The 20,551-nt window shown below is 32.6% G+C and overlaps 1 protein-coding gene across 2 annotated transcripts in view; it reads left to right on the top strand.

Annotated features, from left to right (window-relative positions):
- LOC128182949 (slit homolog 2 protein-like) overlaps positions 1–20,551 on the top strand; it is a 434,673-nt gene that overhangs the window by 77,810 nt on the left and 336,312 nt on the right. Inside the window, exon 4 of one of the 2 annotated variants that reach the window (XM_052851733.1) lies at positions 13,833–13,904. The exons of the other annotated variant lie outside the window; for it this stretch is intronic. Coding sequence (XP_052707693.1) covers positions 13,833–13,904 — 72 coding nt within the window. The remainder of the gene's footprint in view (positions 1–13,832; positions 13,905–20,551) is intronic. 2 annotated transcript variants of the gene reach the window in all.

Below are 20,551 nucleotides of genomic sequence, written 5' to 3'. Positions count from 1 at the left end.
ACCCTGAGGTCCACGCAGAAAACATATAAGCGATGTTAAACCGGATGCTATGGGGAAAATTCAGCCTGCGCATGAGCTAGCCTGGTTCCTGTGCGTAACGGGTAGCTCAGGGAACCAGGCTAGCACACGTTTATCTGAATCGGGATCGGGATTACGTGCCATATGCACACATAGGTTCAAAGGCGCTGTAATTGTAAAGTTGTCGGTAAACAGTACAGAAACAAAGCATTCCTTTTAAAGAAATAATTGGCATGTGATATGAACTATCAGTTTTATGAAATAAGTTAATGTTTTGCCGAAACTACAACATGCATCAAATAGCATAATATGCAATGTTTTGTTGTTTTCCGAATACACATGTTACTTAACTTTACTTTTATAGTAGGCGAGACTAAAGAACTTCACGATTTAAAATTTTAAGCATTTAAGTATGATTGAATAATTATGCCACTGTATAAAAGTTTAAATCTGAAGAAAAATGCATCAAAATATGAAATTTTTAATTTACACAAAGCTGTCACTGAATAGTTAACAAAGTAGTGCGAATGGTAATGTATGCGCAAATAGTAAAAATCACCGAATGTCTGATGCTATACATGCAGACTTCATTCATAGGTAGATCATAATTATCTTAGAAGTATGAACCCTTTAAATTCTAAGATAAAAAGTCAGGGCTATACATACATGTATACGTAATACAACGTACAAAGTTAGTGGTTAAAAGCAGAGAGCTAAAATAAATCTCTAAAATTGGCCAAAACACGACAAAAATTAATTCCAAACTTTCAAAAACATTTCTGAACGTTTATGTGTCATATAAATGTCATATGTTCATAACCGTTTACTTGTATTACGTAAGATTAATTTTTAAAATGAAAAATTCACCCAAAACTTCGATCACGCACAACTATAACTGTTTTGAAATAAATTTAACGCTCGGATATGTTTAGTTATCATTGATTGTTAAAAGTGTAGTCTCATGTTAATCTTTTTCATGCTAAATTATTCAATTATATTGAATAATTATGTATTTAACATGGCTTCCTAACATCGCAAATGCTGCGAGCGATTATAATTGTTTTGATGATAATTATCAGTTCAATTAAAAGAGTTATTGAATCTAGAGTGACAATTTGGTTCATTTTCTGGGCTTTCAAACAACCAATCCTATTTTTTAAATACCAAAAAGACGTTTTGAATCATACACAGTACTTTTTTTTATCATGGACAAAACAATCAATGATCAATAAATATTGGAATGCACGATTTTAAACAGTGGCAGTATTACCGCATGCTACATTTAGTGGATTTAGTAGTACTAAACATATATGAAGTATTTGTACATAAGAGAGAGAGAGAGAGAGAGAGAGAGAGAGAGAGAGAGAGAGAGAGAGAGAGAGAGGGGGGAGAGAGAGAGAGAGCGCTGGAAGGTACTTCGTATTGGGCCGGCTAAATATTTGGTCGATGACACGGGGGGGGGATGTGAACCGAATTTGACTTGAAATTAAAATTTGTTTCGATGTGTCTAATAGTTTTCTTAATTCAATGTTACATTGTATTATTGACACTTATTTGTATTGAACAAACAGCAAAGTCATTGCACTTCAGGTTTGTTTTCGTTTAATGACAGACACATTTAATTAGATGAGTTTTTTTATGTATAAACATCAATTCTGATTCAACTTATCAGTCTCTGTTGTGCATGGTAAACATTCAGAATATGATATTCGTGATTCCTTGGCTATCTTCAAATTGAATTCTTTAACTGGTCCTTTAACTAAAACTATTAATACAAGACAGAGAGACCCCGGAATTTCCCTTCCCCCGTCTCGGCAATTCCGGTAACAAGAAATATCAAAATTCAATCGGGTGGAAAATATTTCTAAATTCGGAAAGTTCAACATTTTAAAATTGAATTTCTACTTGCATGGATCTTAAAAAACAATGCCAACTTTCATAATTTGTGCTGAATGTATAGTAGAGACAAGCTGTTTATTTTATTCCAAAGGAACTAGGGTGCACGTAACATCGTTTTTGAAAGGAGGGGGGGGGGGGGTAATGCCCTTATCAAAAAAATATTGACAATATGGAGAATAATGCAACTTTTCAAAATCGTGAAATTCCCTAAATCTTCAAAATCCTAATCCGCTAGCATATTATATCTTCGACCTGAATACTTCAAGTTCACTCTTACTTCTTTATTTTCATACCAATTTTTTTACATACTCCCAAAAAAGTGGGGGGGGGGGGGGGGGATGACAACTCCATCTTAATTCAATTTTTATGAAAATAAGTTGCTGCGAGAAAACCCCCCCCCCCCCCCCCCCCTCTGATGCTATGTGCCTGTATGGGAGGCGGCGTACTGGGTCTATTTATCAATTTATTTAACATTTTGATTGTTATATTCTTTCATTCTACTTTTATTTCTTACGTGCTCCCAAAGAGAGGAAGGGATTCCATATGCATGTTGATTCATATGTAATCCAGGTTAAATGGTTGTTGAGAGAATAATCGATAACTATACAATATTAAGTAACCCCATCGCTTAGCTAGATAATCCTAATTTATCACATTAGGACATTTTACCTAATAAACTTCATTAAACGTGTGCATGCATCATTATAGATGTTATTAAATGCATGTAAATAAAATTAACTAAATCTGTTTTTAAAATTGTGAAATATTTCAAACATTGTCTCTGGCACCTGTTATACTATATGTAACAATCTGTTGTGTTTAAACTTTGATATTGTTTGCTACTTTACAGTTTTTCTTTTACAATGATTTTTTACTTATAAATATACACAACTGACTTTTCAGTTGAATCAATTCGCGACAATTTCACAACTGTAATATATTTCCAATATTTCCTCGGGCACCTGTTCTTTACATGCAGTAAACTGGCGTGTGTATATCTTGTAAATTCTGTGTTAGTTCCAGTTATTTTCTGATCATGGGCAAACAATAAAATTGACAATTGATATACACAACGGAAATTTTAGTAGAAGTTAATATGCAGTGTTTCAGAAAAACAGTGCAGTGGAAGTTCTATTTAAATCAGATGTCAAATTGAAATAAATGTCATTATCTAAATTAGATATTATTCTTAATGCATGCTTATTGTAAAATTTAAAAAAAATATTTGTTGTAGTTTGAAAAAAAAAAAAAAAAAAAATAAGCGTTTTGTTTGAAAATAAAACCTTAATAAATTCAGACAATATAATTTGGCTCATACCCGAACATTATTTCTTTTTCTTACTTAATCTCAGAGTTGCTAAAAAGAAATGTCGACGTAATATAAATAATCATTATTATTATTAAGTATATTAGCTTTTATAACTTTATTTTAATCGAATGATTTGGATCGTTTTTCTATTAAAAGTGATCTCAAGGTCTCTCAGGGTATCCTCAGTACTCAGTGCCGACCTCAAGGTCTCTCAGGGTTTCCTCAGCACCCTCAGTGCTGACCTCAGGGTCTCTCGGGGTTTTCTCAGTTCCACTCAGGGTTCCCTCAAGATTTGTTGATTGTCTCAGGGTTTTTTCATTACAGTAGTGTTAACCGAGTAGCGTGTCATGCAAGAAACGTACCTTACCACGAGCTAGCATCGTACTGTCTTATGTAAAATCATACCGTAACATGTACAAAACCGTACTGACCCGTGAAGAAACAAACTGTTCAATACGAAAAATTCAGGTTGTATGTTGTCGTCGTTCAGGTTTTCCATAACACAATGCTCTCAACTGCTTTTTGGATAATCCGGCCTGTTTTTAGTATTATCAGATGCTTGCCGATATTCATATCATTAAAAATTTTAATTTGAACATATATGGTACCTTCATATATAGAAATCAAATTTACCTGTATTCATTTAATGTGTTTAAAAAGTTCTTTATCGCCTTTTTTCATCTCTTTCAAAAATACAGAGCGCAGCTTTGAAGACTAATAATGTTACTGTCCTTGAAAGATACATCAGCGACGGTAGAAAAAATGTCACTGCTTGTGTTCAAGGTTACCGAAAAAAAATTAGATTAGTGCTAATACTTCTATGCTAAAATATGTAAAAATATTAAACTTCACACTGTCATAGTTTTTAAAAACTAAAGTGTGATATAGCTTTAAAAAGTTTTTGTTTGCAACATGACTATGTGTGTGTATATATATATATATATATATATATATATATATATATATATATATATATATATATATATATATATATATATATATATATATATATAGGTCAGCTATGTTAAGGACGTCCATAAGAAGAAATCCATATATTTCGCATGAAATGTTATCTTTTGAATAATCTTGACATTCTAATCAAATTATTTGTTACATGAAGTGATCTCATATCAAAATACAAATTAGATATGTCGCTATTAGATGATAAATTTTTAAAGTCTCATTGGAATACCTTGTAACGTTATACCACCAAACATAGCTGAACGAGGCTTAATACTGAACAAAATACACAGTGCAAGGACTTGACATCAACAAACATTATTTTTTCTGTTTTTATCTTGTAAAATGAACATTTAAAATTTCAAAAAATGTTTGGAACTTCAAATATTCATGTAAGACGAATTATTAAATTCAACGTCAACAGTGTATGGAAAGAAATGTGCAGGGAGTTTCAATATTTAACGCTAATTGATATCAAATGATGAGCGATTTTATACAGCTCCTAACATTTCTGATATAGCGGGGATGTAGTGTTGTAACATATAAAATTTCAGTATATTTAATTAAGTGTATGTCCTTCCACCATTTCATTTTATCTGATCCAATTCAGATTGAGCGTCATTTTCGGGACGTGTAAACAGAACACTGACTAAGCTCACAATTTATATTTTCATTCCTAAATTTATTGAAGGCAGCAAATTTCACTAAACTGATGTTTGAATGTGTTTTTTTTCTGTTCACACAAGTTATTATTATCAATTTTTTTATATTCGAAAAATTGATTCATTTAATGCCTTAACCTAAACCGTATTAGTATAAGGGGTGGGTGGGGTAAATGTGTACTTTGAGTGTGTAATTTACCAAACAGTGGTGCTTTAGTATGCTAATATAAGGAGGGAGAATGGGGTTGGGTAAGTGTATACTTTGAGTTTGTAATTTACCATACAGTGATGCTTCAATACGTTTTATGTTACTTTGCTATAAAATAAAGGACACAAACCTTGAATGTAAAAAATTGTTCAACAAGACTAGAGTTTTCTGATTTTCAATATTTTCAATCATGATCAGGAATTTATGGAAATCAATCATTTTTCTTGCCCACTACTGCTCCTGTCTTTTTGTTGTAAAAAGGCAGTGCTATTGATAAGAAAACCAATACCTGAAATGATAAATATTTTTCAGCTTCAAATTTAATTTCAATATATTTTAATGAAAAAATATTATGGGAGGTTACATGGTTAATATCATTAAAAACTGTCCAAGTATAGTTTGTGAAAGAAATAATAATAGGGTACTTTTTATCAATATAAAAAAATTGATGTAGTGTCAATGATAAACCATTTACTGCTTAAAAACCCTTTAATTAAATATTGTGTCAAGATTAGCAAACTATTGTGCCAAAGACAACATAAACATGGAATTATTTTTAACAATTGTCCATATTGATGGAAGATACAATTAATTTAATCCTACAACAAACATAATCAAAGTGTTTAATCTTAAAAAATGTGTGAAAATGCTACAGTATCATCTTTTCTGTCTTTTATATATTTATATTCGAACAGGCTAAAAATATGCTTCGGTTTACATAACAAACAATACTTTTTCTTTCTTAATTCAATCTAGATCCTCAAAGTAAGCTAAGTATGGCTAGCACAGTGTATTGAATTTCCATTGTTTACATTTTCATTCAACATGGATGACATGCAAGCTTATATTATTTCTATATAAGAAGCTAGTAGAAAGATAAAATGGGTCTCAACATTCTCTATGAACAAAATTAACGAAAAGCAGAACATTTACGTTGCCTGGCTGAATCACCAAACTGACGTTTAAACATAATATTACAGGATGAACAAATTATAACAAGTAAACAAAATCGAAGCTAAAGAATTTTGCTTCGTTGCTCTTTTATCCTTGAATATTGAATAATATAAAACAATATCTAGGGAAAGTACAGATCAATCCTACGTTTGTTAAGGTTTTTCCAGTACCAATTCCCGTCCATGCAGGTTGTAAATGAGTTAAATTTGCAGATACATCACTGAAGTCCACATATTCATTCTGATCACAGCTGCAAGCACTGACATTACCTAGTCAACATCGACGTCATTAGATGACTTATACATTTGAAAATTTCGTAAGATACACAGACTGTTTATTTATTCCAATACACTTTTCTTGATACGATCAAACCAAATACTTTATTATATCAGTTGTAGATGTTTGTTAATTATCGAAATACGATATCTCACTATCAGCTTATGAATAATTGTCGTGGCTTATGCACATTTCCAACAACCACACGTTCTAAAATTCGGATACCTTCCTTTACAAAGCTGAGAGGTGCAATGTGACCCTAAAGTCCAATGATCTGCGCCAAACATTGATGGTGTGACACGCAAAAAATTCATGGTGCACGTATAAACGTAAAATTTCGATTCTGGTTTAATAACATGCACCACCTATTATGGTGCAAATTTAAGCAATCTCGATTTTTTAGACGATTTTTTAAATGTTGTTTTGAAGACGTTCATATAGTCATAAATACCAATACCAAATAGCTTTAAGAGGTAATGGACTGTGCAAAACGACGTTTTCAATAACGTCTACATAGCGTGACGTCACACACACTTAATTTGTTTTATTGTAAATGAAATACAATCATTAAAACCACTGCCAACATATACGACCCTCTCTTTATATCATATGTGTGTGATTGCATGATGCGATTATCTCGTAGTTTATACAGTATATTGACCAATGCAAGTAAAGCATTGTCGGAGGTTGACCTATGATGTGACTTTTAATTGCCTATTTGCAGAAAGTATGCTGTTAACTGCTAATGCAAAAACATGGATCAGTATGTAGAGTTAAAACATGTTACGGGTAAAAATATAGCATATGATTTTTATTGTTTATTTAGTGCTAGATCCATAATGACGTCAACACTGATTTGATATCTCTTTTTTAGTTCTTTATGATCAAAAGGGAAAAAAAAAACATTGCCTTGACATTCCAAATGAAATCATCAAAAATAATTCGTACACCTTTTTTCAATTCAATATCATTGTAAAGAAGAGGGACACAACATTTCATTTGCTGTTGTTTGTTTGTTTTTGTTTTTTAAGACTGTAGATTGGTAAAATTTATTTTGTATTTTAATTTGTCAACACCAGAAAGAAAACCCTCTGAGATTTGTAGCCAGATTACTTCATATTTCATTGAAAAAAACCCCCAGATTAAAACAATTCTTTTCAGTGCGTATATCTGAAAATAAGGCCAAAGCCACCAAATCAATATATTATAATAAATCATCATTTATATTTCAAATATAAGAAATCTGTAGTCTAGTTTCATTTACTTGATCTTGACCTTTGCGCGCAATGTCATTACTTATGTCGTATACATACATGTAGCAATACGTTTCATACGTAGATTTTAATGACACCGTCTGTGTGTGGCAATACGAACCAGTTTACTTTAGATTGAAGACCGTACAAATGTAAACAACTGTAATTTGGCAAAAAAAAAAGTGTTGGTAAAGCTCCGACTTGTGGGTAACACACGGCTTTCGGCATAACAGTCAGACTCAAGAGTGTTACATATGTTTAAATCGAATGTAAAAGAAAGCAAACCTACACCAAAGCTATGTAAAAAAATTGTTTACAGTCTAATAATCAAAATACATATATCTAGTAAGAACAGTGTATTTAAATAAGAAAAATACGTTTTGAGAGAAACTTCGATTACAACTATTTATGCTGATAGCAAGTTTCTATCTTGTCGGAAGCAATATTCCTTTTGGACAGACAGGTGTTTGTTAACTAGCATAATTGCCGCTACATCTACATGCTCTATATTTTTGTGTTGAACCAAGTTAAATGTCTAAAGTGCAAAAGGATTACCTCGTCAGTTCAACATTTTCGAGACCAGATGGCTTCGGAAGCAATTATTCTCTTTTAGATGGGATAGGCCGGGTTATTGGGGAGTTATACTTGGGACGGTGTAACGAAGAATTTTGACCCGGATAGAAAATTGACCCGGAAGTCATTTTTCACCGTTAAATATTGATCCAAGGGTCAGTTTTTAACGTTGAAAATTCAGACAAAAAATCGTGAAATTTATACCCGTGGTCATTTTTCAACGGTATGAGAAGGGTTTTTCTAAACACTGATGACTTTGAAACGTTGAAAATTGATCCTGTTGAGAATTGACCCCACATTCAGAGTTTTGATCTGACCTGGAACTTTCTTTATGCGTTTTTAGTGTACAACCATGCACATACGAGGCTTGTATTTGAAAGTTTCACTTTTAAAATTTTCATATCATCCGATACATAGGCGGACTTAGCTGATTTATTTTAGGTTGATCTGTCTAGATACAATTAATCATTTAATTTTGAGACTGAAAAAAATTGAGATATTTATTTTCTTATTAATATAATACTGTTTTAAAAAAAAACCCGAGAAGACGACCGTTTGTCTAATTCTGAGTGGAACAGGCAAGTCGTGCTAGCAATTATTATTTTTTTTTATATAATTGATTTTCATTTTTTATACCCCCCCCCCTTTCAAAAAAAAACGATACTACGTGTCTGTATCGTGTTGTCATCATATTGTAAACTGTTATATGGTGGATAGGTGTAAATACAATATTCAGATAATCACAGGTTTTACAAAATGTATTTACACCCACCCAGTGTTACAATGAACAGTTCCAAAAGTTTCAATTTACTTGGGGAGGGCAAAACCAAAATTAAACGATATGAGGTATTGTGATTTGTAAAAGTTATTTATTTTTACACACGTCCAGCAAATTTAAAAAAAAGAGTTTTACTGAAATAAATAGCTAATCGTGTAACCATGTTAAGGAAGCTCAATTTTGTCTTGCTTACATTGTTTCTGCCACTTTGAGTGGTAAAATTGAGGAAATAGAGGCTCTTTAAAAAATCATGAGAAAATTGAGCATTGCAAGTCGACCATTTCCCTACTTGACAGAAATCGTTTCTACTCCCTAATGTGAGGTTGTTTGCCTATCAGCACGCAATAAGAGACATGTTCCTGAAACTTTACATTTTGGATCGACAGCAGATCACATAGAACATATCATCCACAGCCACCAGAATACATTGTAATTTGCGTAACAACGTATGATAGTGAGGAAAACTCTGCAATTCTCGGGATTTATTCCAAAAGAATTCGGAGTTAAACACTTCTTCACCTAAAATCTGGTCACATTCTTCTTTTTTTCTAGAGCAGTTAATATACTGGCTTGCTATCGGTTGCACTAATAGATAGACGGGACAAAAGCTGATTACCCCAGAACGCGCGCTAAAATCTGCTAAAATGAAAGTTAAGATTTACCAGGTCCGTCAAGTAGAACAACAACAACAAACCCTAAATTGAGTTTCCAGATTTCCAGATTTTTTTTATTTCAATAATTTTTTTGTACTTACCGAAACGGGAAATAACGGAAAATAATGTAGTCTGTGTAGTAATTCTATGCAGAGCGTGAAAAACAGGTTTGTTCAAGAGTGTCAATGTTATTGGTATGCTAGGAGCTGCAGGAACCATAAGCACGAGGAGAAAATATCCACAGCAAGCTCAGAAACAACTTTTGATATCTTCACCCATGCTTTATGAATGACAATAATTATACCACGTTTAACTGTCATACTTCAGATTGCAAGAGTCATGTGCCTTTATCAGAGAAAGGACTGACATCTCATGACGTTTGTTAATGGCAGTTCTAAACAAACCTGATAAAAAAAACTACTTGTTGAGGCAGTTATAACCCCCCCCCCCACCATCTTAAAAAATTACTTAAGGCATTTAAACCACCCATATCTAAAAATAACTGATCTTGTTTGAGTAGTTTTTAACAACCCATACGTAAAGAATGATAAAACGTAACTGAGAGGGTCAGGAACAAACATTTGTTAACGGGAAAAAAATGTAGGCGATTGAAAACTCAGGAATGTGAACCCTTTAACGAGTTTATTTTTTGTCGGTGCAGGTGCACTTTTGGTTTACACCATACACCATGCTGACGATTCTTACTAGGTAGGACACTCAAAGACAAATGAAATTATATGCAATTTCAGCTAAGTACAGTCCTGTCAGTGCTTCATTAAGTCTCAACACGTAAAGTGCGGATTCCAGTGCATATGTTGTCTTTGTTTTATGTGATTGTTAGCAGCAAAGTTATTTCTGCTGTATATACTAAGTAAGGGCTAAGAGAGAAAAAAGAGTGTGAGCTTTTGAATAAAGTGCAAATGATTGCTGTAATTGGTAAGTTTTAAACGTAGATACATTTTGAATTAAATCGTAAAATCAATTCATTCATTAAATAAACACAGTTTTTAATTAGATTTACTATAAAGTAATTTTCAAAACAAGATTCAGTTTCTTTCAAAATATACCCTAAAATTTAAAAGTTGCCGAGTGTACATGAAAATGCAATATGCCAGCTTAAAAGCATGTGTGTAAAAAGTACCAGATTGTGCAGTTTTATTCCTTTCAAAAAAGGAAATACTGCCTTCGAAAATCTGGCAGATTTCTAAGATGTAGGTGAACTAAAAAAAATTAAATGGCACATTTCTCAAAAGTAAGTGTTTCGCAGCCATCGTCTTTAACGAAATTAATATAGGACTGTTTTTTGTGATACTGCATGATAAATTTTATTGTGGGTGACGAATGGAGACATTTTTTCCTATATTGATATTCTTATGTAAATAAAAGCTACAATTGTAATTTTTGCAACAAATCTTAACCATTTGAAAAGACGGCACAGATCTTTAATTAGAAAATCCGATAACCAAGCCTTCTCATCTATTTAAAAACATTACATAGCACACATACAAACCTTAAAATCAAAGTCTGGAAGTGATCCTATAGTTATAGTAAATGAATTTAAAAAAAAGAAAAAGCTTTGCAACTTTATAATATACTATGCAACAAACAAATTCGTACCTTATCATTGGTATTGTATGTTTGACTTCAAAACGTGACACAAAAATGTAATAATTTCTTAAATTTTATCTTTTTTAGTAGAAAAATAGAAAGCAGTAAAATTGTTTATCTTATATATTGTGTATATGGATTCCGCTGCAGTATTTACAGTTGAAAAGAGATATTTTTCTATTCATTTTTGTAGGCAAAAACAAACAATACCCAAAACACCCCCTCCAAACCCTATCCCCCCCCCTTAAAAAGAAACCAAAAAAAAAAAAAAAACATCAATCAACGTAACCGAGAACAGTTCGAGTAGGCGTGGCTTTGTGAAGATATTTTTTTTTTGAATTGAGAGGTAACTGGAGAATGAAAACTTTCTGATTCGTCGTTCTTATTTCAAATTTGCATCATAACGTTTAGGGTTTGGAATAAAGTGATTTAAGGACCATGTGTTGGTAAAATGCTAAATGGTGCTTTCGACAACATTTTTTTTCGGTATCAAGATTAATGCATAAAGAAGGGGGAGGGATATGATTCGCTCATTTATTCACAGAGGTCATGGATTATGTGATAATTTTTGACAGAGCATCAAAAGAAACATAGATTTAAATAGATTTAGCTTTTACAAAATAATTTTTTTAAGCCATTACATACCGAAAAATCCTAAAATAAGAAGCGAGAAATTAAAAAAAAAATAACTTTGACATATTTTCTAGACCAAATAGGGAAGTTAAGATTTTAAAAATTCACAGTTGGTATATCCGTATAGAAATTGACAACATATGAGCTAATCATTAAAAGTATGTCATCTAATCGATAGTAATGCAATAAAGGTGTAAGAAAGGATTTAACAGTCACCGTGAAAATTGTGATAAATGAAAGACATAATTATTTCAGTAAGGCGATTTCTAAAATAAATACGTTAGGAACACCTTGTTTTTTTATGCATCATAAAATAGTGACTAAAAAAATACACGGTACGCGTGGTGATAAATATTTAGTTCCTTAGAATCAAAGTACTGTAGAAAATCATAAGATTGCAACAATTATGGAAATATTGATGAATTTTAAGCACTACCATATCATGTTTATATTATGTTGATAATTTACTTATATACTTTTCTTCTTTATGATTTTAATTTCAATTTTCCCTGATTTTTTATTCGTTAGGAAATATACGTTTAAATTTTCATCATTTTTCTTAATATTCAAGATAACTTTAAAAAGTGTGCTAATTTAGGTACCACTATTGAAATCAAATAACAAAAAACAAAAACAACGCTTTTGTGGAATTATCTTCACTACAAATAAAAAAGTTTCTATTATCGCAGAATATTTTTCACGAGGTGAAATAACCTTTTATTTTAATATACGATTTCTATAACTTCATTCACTTAACCCCGAATGTGCAGCTTTACGATAATAAAACTATTAAGAAATTTGACAAAATGTGTGTATTATGTTTTTAACGGAAAAATGTTAAAAATTATTATTGAAAAGTCCTTTTATGGAGTAAATGTCAACAGAAACAAGTTTTCCCTGCTTCTTGGCGCCTCATGGCGGTCGGAAAAGGAGTACATGTAAGCTATCAAATGTAGCATATTTCTTGTGCAGACACAAGAAACTCTTTTTTAAATTATTTCACTCTAATGTGTTATAGTTTGAGTAATAAATCATTTTTTTGCACTCCACAGCGCCGACTCACAGGACACATTGTTATTGTAATTTTTTCATTAATAAGTTTTTGATACCTAAATAATGATGATAACTTAAAGCTTGAGATTCACCGGGTAGAATATCTCAGGTGAGGGCAGGGTTTTATTTACGGTTGGTGTGAAAACCTAAAAGGCACTTCGTCCTTTAGCGGTCGGGAACAGCACTACTTCGTATTGTTCCAAAAAAAAAAATAAAAAAAAAAATTAATAATTTTAGTTTGTTGTTTAATATGTATCTGAGCGGCTTATTAGACCCTTGAATTGAATTTTAACTGATGATTAACTGTCATAATCAATTTCAATAATGTCTAAAATCTAACTTTTATTTCCCTTTTTACTGCGAAGTGGAGGATATCAAAGACCATGTTAATTATTGCCAGTGAACAGAAATCCGAGAAACGAGACTAATAACGATATATTTTTCTGTTAAACCTTATATTTAAATGATTATGTACGAAGCCTTTAAAAATAAGAACCTGCCTTCTAATCCATGATGACAGGTTGATGTTAAAGGTCATTAGAAATATTTCAGAGAAATCCTGTAAAATAGATTTTAAAATGATACAGCAATAGTACGAATAATTTGAACTCGTTTGGAATACCAAACATACATATTACTGTATGCGTAAGGTTGTAGTAACAACATCAAATGGTTTTAAACAAGATAATTGATACATTTAACTCATTATTAAAGCATTGTAAAAAATCATATTATTGTAACAAATATGTAATAAATTAATGTAATTACATCACTGTCATATGATTATTTTTTCAGCCTAAAGCTATATATAAATAGTAAAATTTGTGTTGTTTATACACTTTATATTTATACTATGATTTTGATTGAAATGTTTATTGTTATTTTTGGTTATGAAATCAAGGTTAAGATTTATCTATTGATATCAACTATTTATTCTAATTTTAGTTTTTACAATAAAAGTTATTTTAACATTAAAACATTGTGTGTTGATTTAGGTACCTATGGAATAATCAGATAACAAGGATCGACAACGATGCTTTTGCGGGGCTATCAGAGCTGAGAGAACTGTAAGTAACCTTTTTCCGTTAATTATATCATTCTTGAAGATGCATATGACATTTAAATTTGATCAATTTTGAAATTGTATATGACTATGAAAAAATATTTACAAAGCCCAATTCATTAAAGGTACTAGGCAGTAATCAAATAATCAGAAAATATATCGCTCCTTTATTAAAATTGACAATTATATCTACTTCTCAATATTTTCGGAAAAATAAAAACAGCCATTGTTAAGACTGCGGATTAATAGAAGAGTTTTGGTTGTTAACTTAAACTGAAACGCTGCATCAAGATTTTATTTAATGTTTTAGGGTCTTTTTGTTCAAAAGAAAATTATAATAAAATTGACCACTGTTTGTACAGTTTTACACTGTTAGTGAGACAATTAATTTGTGCTGCTACAAATTACTCGCTATCAATATCTAAAGAAAAAAATATCCAGCAAGATAAAAAGATTGTATTATTTATTCTTAAACAAAACAAGTCTATTTAAGATACCTTGCAAAAGATCATGAACCGTGTATAATGCACCTGATATTTACCTTTTTACGAAGTATGATTAAAGGTCACTGTGACGCCTAATGTAGATACCAGCGATGAATAAAAATACCATTCATAAACGTTGATTCATGATCTTCTCCATCCAGTCTATGCATTAACACTTTGAGAACAAAAGCTACTCAGGATTATTTTGAAATCAAATAAACATATGAACTAGTGTGCTCTCGGTAGAAAAAAAAACCCGCTAAAGTATCAAGTTGGATATATTCGCTTTGCACAGAAACATCTCCTTCTAAAAATACTAAAGAATGGAAATAATTAGAGATACATTGCACGATATGGACAAAAATCGCATCAACATAAACATTTGTTTAAACCTTGATAATAAGAGAGGTACGTTTCCTTCTTAATCAGTACGGTGGATTAATTCCTTTTAACGCTTCGTGGCGGAAGATAAAAAGGTAAATCATATGGAAATAGACTAACTCCCTGAAAATATCCAGAGTAATGCACCGGTAGTGTAAGGGATGACTTATTGAGCCTTGTGAGGGAGTAAATTCGCCATAAGTGTCGTAGATCTGTGGAAGAGTCGGTCGTTTATCTTAATGTGTTGACTGCGGGGAACTAGAATAAAAACAATATAAGTTTGGAACTCTTCTGTATACGGAGGCGTTTCGTTCAAATCTCATAGCATACCATACCATAGCATAGCATACCATATAATTAAACTCTACATTTCAATTACTCATAATATACCATACAAATCTCATAGCATTGTCTTTAAATCTCATAGCATATCAGTAAAATTGCATACCATAGCATAGCATAAAATTGTAACAAATATGCATACATGTAAAATGACAGTAGTCATTTTTTAATAACTCAAATTCTTGCTTTTGTTTGTTAACATGCCTGCCAATATTTACAATATACGCGATAAGGAAGTGAAAATGCAATGTCGCTATAATTTTGGTGCATTTACCGATCAATTCAAGATAAGTTTCACTTTAAATCATTTTAAACATTATTAACACAGAATGCCGATATATATCTACATACATGTACCTACTAAAAAAATAAAGTATTTTCTGTTAAAACATCATTTTTATCTGGAATGTTCTGTTTTGAATTTGTTCATTTTCACCACTAACCAAAGCACAATACTGTGAGTAACACACTGTGTTGTGTTTAGAATTATGGCTGCATCATTACAATGTAAGCACGCATGTGTCAATATTGCCAACGCTTCAAGAAACGTATAAAATATTTGTCAGGCATCAAATGTCGTCGTTGTTGTCGCGGCTGTAAAGTTGTTATTATTATCGATATCCTTTTTGGTGTTACTGATGTCATCGTTGTTATTGTAGTTGTTGTTGTCGTTGTCTGTGTTATTGTTATAGTTGTTTTTGATGTTATTGTTGTTATCGTAGCTGTCGATGTTGTAACATCATGGTTAAACTGTTTGTTTAATTATTTTCATAAAATTACCAGTTCTTATTTAATCTAAATTTGCATTATATATAAATATACAAGAATTGATCATATATGTAGTTAAATAATTTGAAAGTTTAAATAAGATTTCTTAGTTACAAGCACAATGCCAAATTGATATAACGTGTAACTTACAGAAACATGTCTTCAACTGACTTTATCTCTACCAATGCTACCTTTTTGTTTTATAGCCATATCTAAAATAACAGTGTACTTTGAATACTTAATGTTCGTGAAAATAAGTGTAACAGTACATTGATAACACTGTATATTACTTTTGCAATAAATGGCCATGATAAGGTGGCTCCAGGATTTTTTTTACTCTGCGTTCACTATCAACCATGTGATGACTCCTGAGTAGACCCTTTTATCACGGACAAACCTTCTATCCCGTGACGTTAATTTTATTCCTAGCAATCATAATTATTAAATTAATATATACAAACATATATATTGTTCACAAATGTCATTTTATCTCATACGTGTGCTGTATATTACCCGTGTGATAAACCTTTGCTATATCACACGGGTGATGCTATATCAAATACTTCCGGTCGGAACTACTTTTGACACAACCCCTCGCTTCAACGCTTCAGTGACCTATTTTCAAAGATTTGCTAGTACTTTCAACATAACTATATCTACTATAAAAATTAATATAAAATTGATTTTGTCAAAGATTTAAATTACAAATATGGAGAAAAACACATAACTGCGTAGCACAGGCATTGGAACCGGGGGGCTATTGTGGGGGGGGGGGGGGGGGTTAGCCTAGTGTTTGTTTTATTAAACATCATGCATCAACAACTGTTCCTTGTTCGAGTCAATTCAAACTAACGAGCATTCGCAACTTTGTGTATATGTCAACAAACTTGATTATTCAAGTCTTCTAATCGGAATTTCCATTTAATCAAATGAATAAGCTCTAAGAAAAAATATCTTGAGCTAAGAAAATTATTTTAAGGTTTATTTCAGTGAAACTTTACATTAAAACAGTTAGGTTTATCTCAGGAATGACGTACTAAATTGCATTGCGCAAGGTCACAATATCCGCATAACACAACGTTGCATCATCGTTTTTAATCTTTAAAAAAAAAAACCAATTTGGGTCACACAAGGGACTGTCTCAAAAGCTTCATAATCTAAATCAAAATGTATGAGATAAATAGAACATCTATAATTGTGTGATTTTATATTTGCTTTATCCAACTCGTTGAAATGGTTATATTCGCTCGGCAAGCCTTGCGAATATATACACCATTTCAACTCGTTGGATAAAGCAAATATAAAATCACACAATATAGATATCCTCTCTATATTGGAATAAGTGTCTATTCAATAGATCTTTTTTACACCTTCAAACTGTTCAAACCATTTTTCTTTTATAAATAATATCGCCTTTTTTTATGTCAATATTACGGCACCTGTTCTGTGTCCGCCCTTACCGCATCTGAAGCCTTGCCTGCTTAAAAATCCCTTATGAATCAAAAACGTTTTGCTTGACTTTAGGAGTGCCGAGGAAATTTTGTCAGAAAGGATAAATTAGGCCAAATATGTAAGCTTAGGAATAGGTTCGTACGGTAGAAAATGAGCACCGGACCTGGAGAGAACAGGGAGAAGTAGTTCAATGAGAATTCCAAGGTCCGGAGGGCAAATGTTGCTCCTTATTCGTTCAGCGTATCTATGTCGAAGTGGATAATACGCCGGATAATAGCATTAGAACCGAAAGGGTATTGCTTCTAACCAAAGGCCTCTGGTTGATTTCAATATTGGCCTTTTTTTCCAAATTTTAAACACTATTCTAAGAATCTACCAAAATCAGCAAATAGGAGAAGAAGGACTTGTGTCTCAAATAAATTAATAAATTAATGCTCTCAAAACGAATTCCAGAACGCGCTGCTCTTTACTTTATATTCCCCAAGCATCAAGAGAGGCGAAATAGTTTGTAGTTAGATTTTAATGAATTGTTTCAGTTACAATTGACGTTAATTCTCGTTAAATTTTATGCACATTGAAATGCAAAGTCGATAACCAATGCTATAATGTTTAAGTCAATTGGGTTTTATGTTTTTTGCGTAGGCTCCACAGGGTGTAAAGAATGTTAGTAGCCAGTGTGAGACCTCACAACTGGATTCAATTGATTAAAGTATGTGTATCTCGAGACATGTATGGAAATCCACTCAGGTAACGGTATCGAGTTACAAACTTATATGGAAAGAAGTATTTTTCAGTCGGTCACTCAGCCACAGAAAGCCTGGGTAGGTGGGATAGCAGTGGTTGTGATAGTGGTGACTTAGTACCAAAGAAGTTTAAAGGTTATCGAGTTCATTACCGGGACTGGGCCTACCTTCTAAACAACCATTAATATTTAGACCTGGAACTGGGAGATGGCGCCAATCAATATTTAGGACAGATAGGCCACTTAAGGTCAACTGGCAATACCTAATACATAACATGCCTGACAAAAAGTAATCAACCCTGAATAATGCACCTAATATTCATTTTAACACGGAGGGTGAATACTGTTTACTGTGACCCCCTTGGAGGTGAAGTGACCAGGACGACTGAAATTACCGGTCACAAATATAAATTCATGATTTCCTGCACCAAGTAAATGCAGGAACACTATGGGAGCAAACCTGCTCAGAATTATTCTAAAAGCACAGAGCAATTATAGGAGATCGGATCCATTTATATCAAATAAAATGTAAAAAAAAAAATAAAAAATAAAAATAAAATCGAGCCAACTTCTGACAAGCTGGTATTCATTTTATTTGCACGGATCATGCAGATCCCATTGATAATGCGCATAAAAATGAGTGTCCTTTTGGGAAAATGTACAATATGCTTTTTAAGTATCCAGATTGCATGGAAACATATCCTTGTATAAATACAAAAGTGTAAAGACAATGCAGATGTACATTGCACGATATGGACAAAAAAAATACATTTATATAATATTTGTTTAAAATGTGATCATATGAGAGACACCTCTTCTGCTATATTAGTGCGGTAGAGTAATTCTTCTTTGTGCTACGTGGCAGGGGAGGAAGATCACTATCGGTCGCTTCAAACAACCCGTCACTTCTATCGATCACTTTAAAGCGAACCCACGAAGCACCCTTGTAACTGATAACAAATGTCTACCTGCTGAATCTAACAAGCAACGCTCACGAAGACAAGTTGCTTCTATACGCTAGTATTTATTTATTGTTCTGCAAATCGCTGAGCAATATTAACAAACGAACAGTAAGCTTACCTAGAAGTATTCACTTCAGTGTCTACACTGCGACTCTGCAGACTCACGGCATCTCGTATTTATACCCTTTGATCACGTTATATGAGATACTCGGAACAATCAAAGAGTCGGGAGTTTGCGACTTCAGAGTGTTTCTCGGTACTTATCGCCCCTTTTCATTTACCATTAATGTTACAAGAATAAAAAAATGGTAATTGGTTAATTAAAGTGCTATACGATAAAGTAAATAGTAGAAAGGCATCTTAGACGGAGAAGGGCAAACAATGCATACTGACAAAAATTGCTTAAGTTCATCTCTGTACATTTGTTATCACTCACTGTCACATTCATGCTAAGACAGGATAAAAACAAAAAATGACACTGAACATGTTTTAATATCAAAGCCTTATCGATAGACAAAGGCTTTGAAAGAATTTCCCCAACCCTATGTATATAAGACAACTTACAACGTTATGGTACCACGTACCGGAATTTGTTAAACACACTAACATTAAAGTCGTTACACGCATCATGGACGGAAGTTATAGTTCCGAAATGGTTACCGTTTATTTCTCGAGTTTCTGTGAGACTTGGTCTACCACCTCCCTCATCTGGCCGAAGCATGCCATTCCGAGATTCTTACCACCGTACCACCTTGTAACTACGCATGCGATGTTTTCATATCCCCGTTCTTCCATAAACTTTAATAAGTTCCTCCTCGCGCCGAATTCCCCATCATCTATTGAGCCTTTGATCAACTTTCCGTCCTTATCCCGGAAGCGATATACAAGGATGCGATGATTCGCTTGTGCATGTTTAGGTTAAAAACATATTTTTTGTAGAGGTTACGGACCTCGCCATATGTTTGGACTGCAGCGCCGCTGGCCATAAATCGGCTCCCGCGTTCCGGTTTTTCGTCACTGAACACAGTTGGAAACTCTTGAAGCTTTTGACATTTATCTTCACCACAATATAGTACGTCTTCCGCTCGGGGGGGGGGGACTTTATTTGATTGTCTCTTTTAAGTTCTTAGATCTATTATCAGTTTAAATTGCACACATTTAAATCAAAAAAGTTTATAAGAAAAATAAAGCAAAGTTTATTAACTCAGTAGTCTTTGAACAAAAACTTCACTACACCAAATGAATGCATTTATATTAAATGCATTGCTTTTATTATAGGTGTACATTGTTGTTTATTTATTATCTAATACGTGATTATGTTTTTAACGAAGCAACTTTTTTTATAGAACAAGAGCTGTCAATCTGTCAGTATATTTAATTACAAAGTTTACATTCTTCTTTCGATGGCAGAAATGTAGATGCCATGTTTTTGCCAGAGTCATATCATCTTTTGCTTTCCCTCCGGCTGAAATGTCACACTTTCATTTGTTAAAACATGGCACATGACTGCCAGATATAT

This window comes from Crassostrea angulata, chromosome 5 (genome assembly GCF_025612915.1).
Source record: "Crassostrea angulata isolate pt1a10 chromosome 5, ASM2561291v2, whole genome shotgun sequence".
Lineage (NCBI taxonomy): Eukaryota > Metazoa > Mollusca > Bivalvia > Ostreida > Ostreidae > Magallana > Magallana angulata.
This window is presented reverse-complemented; position numbering and strand designations above follow the sequence as displayed.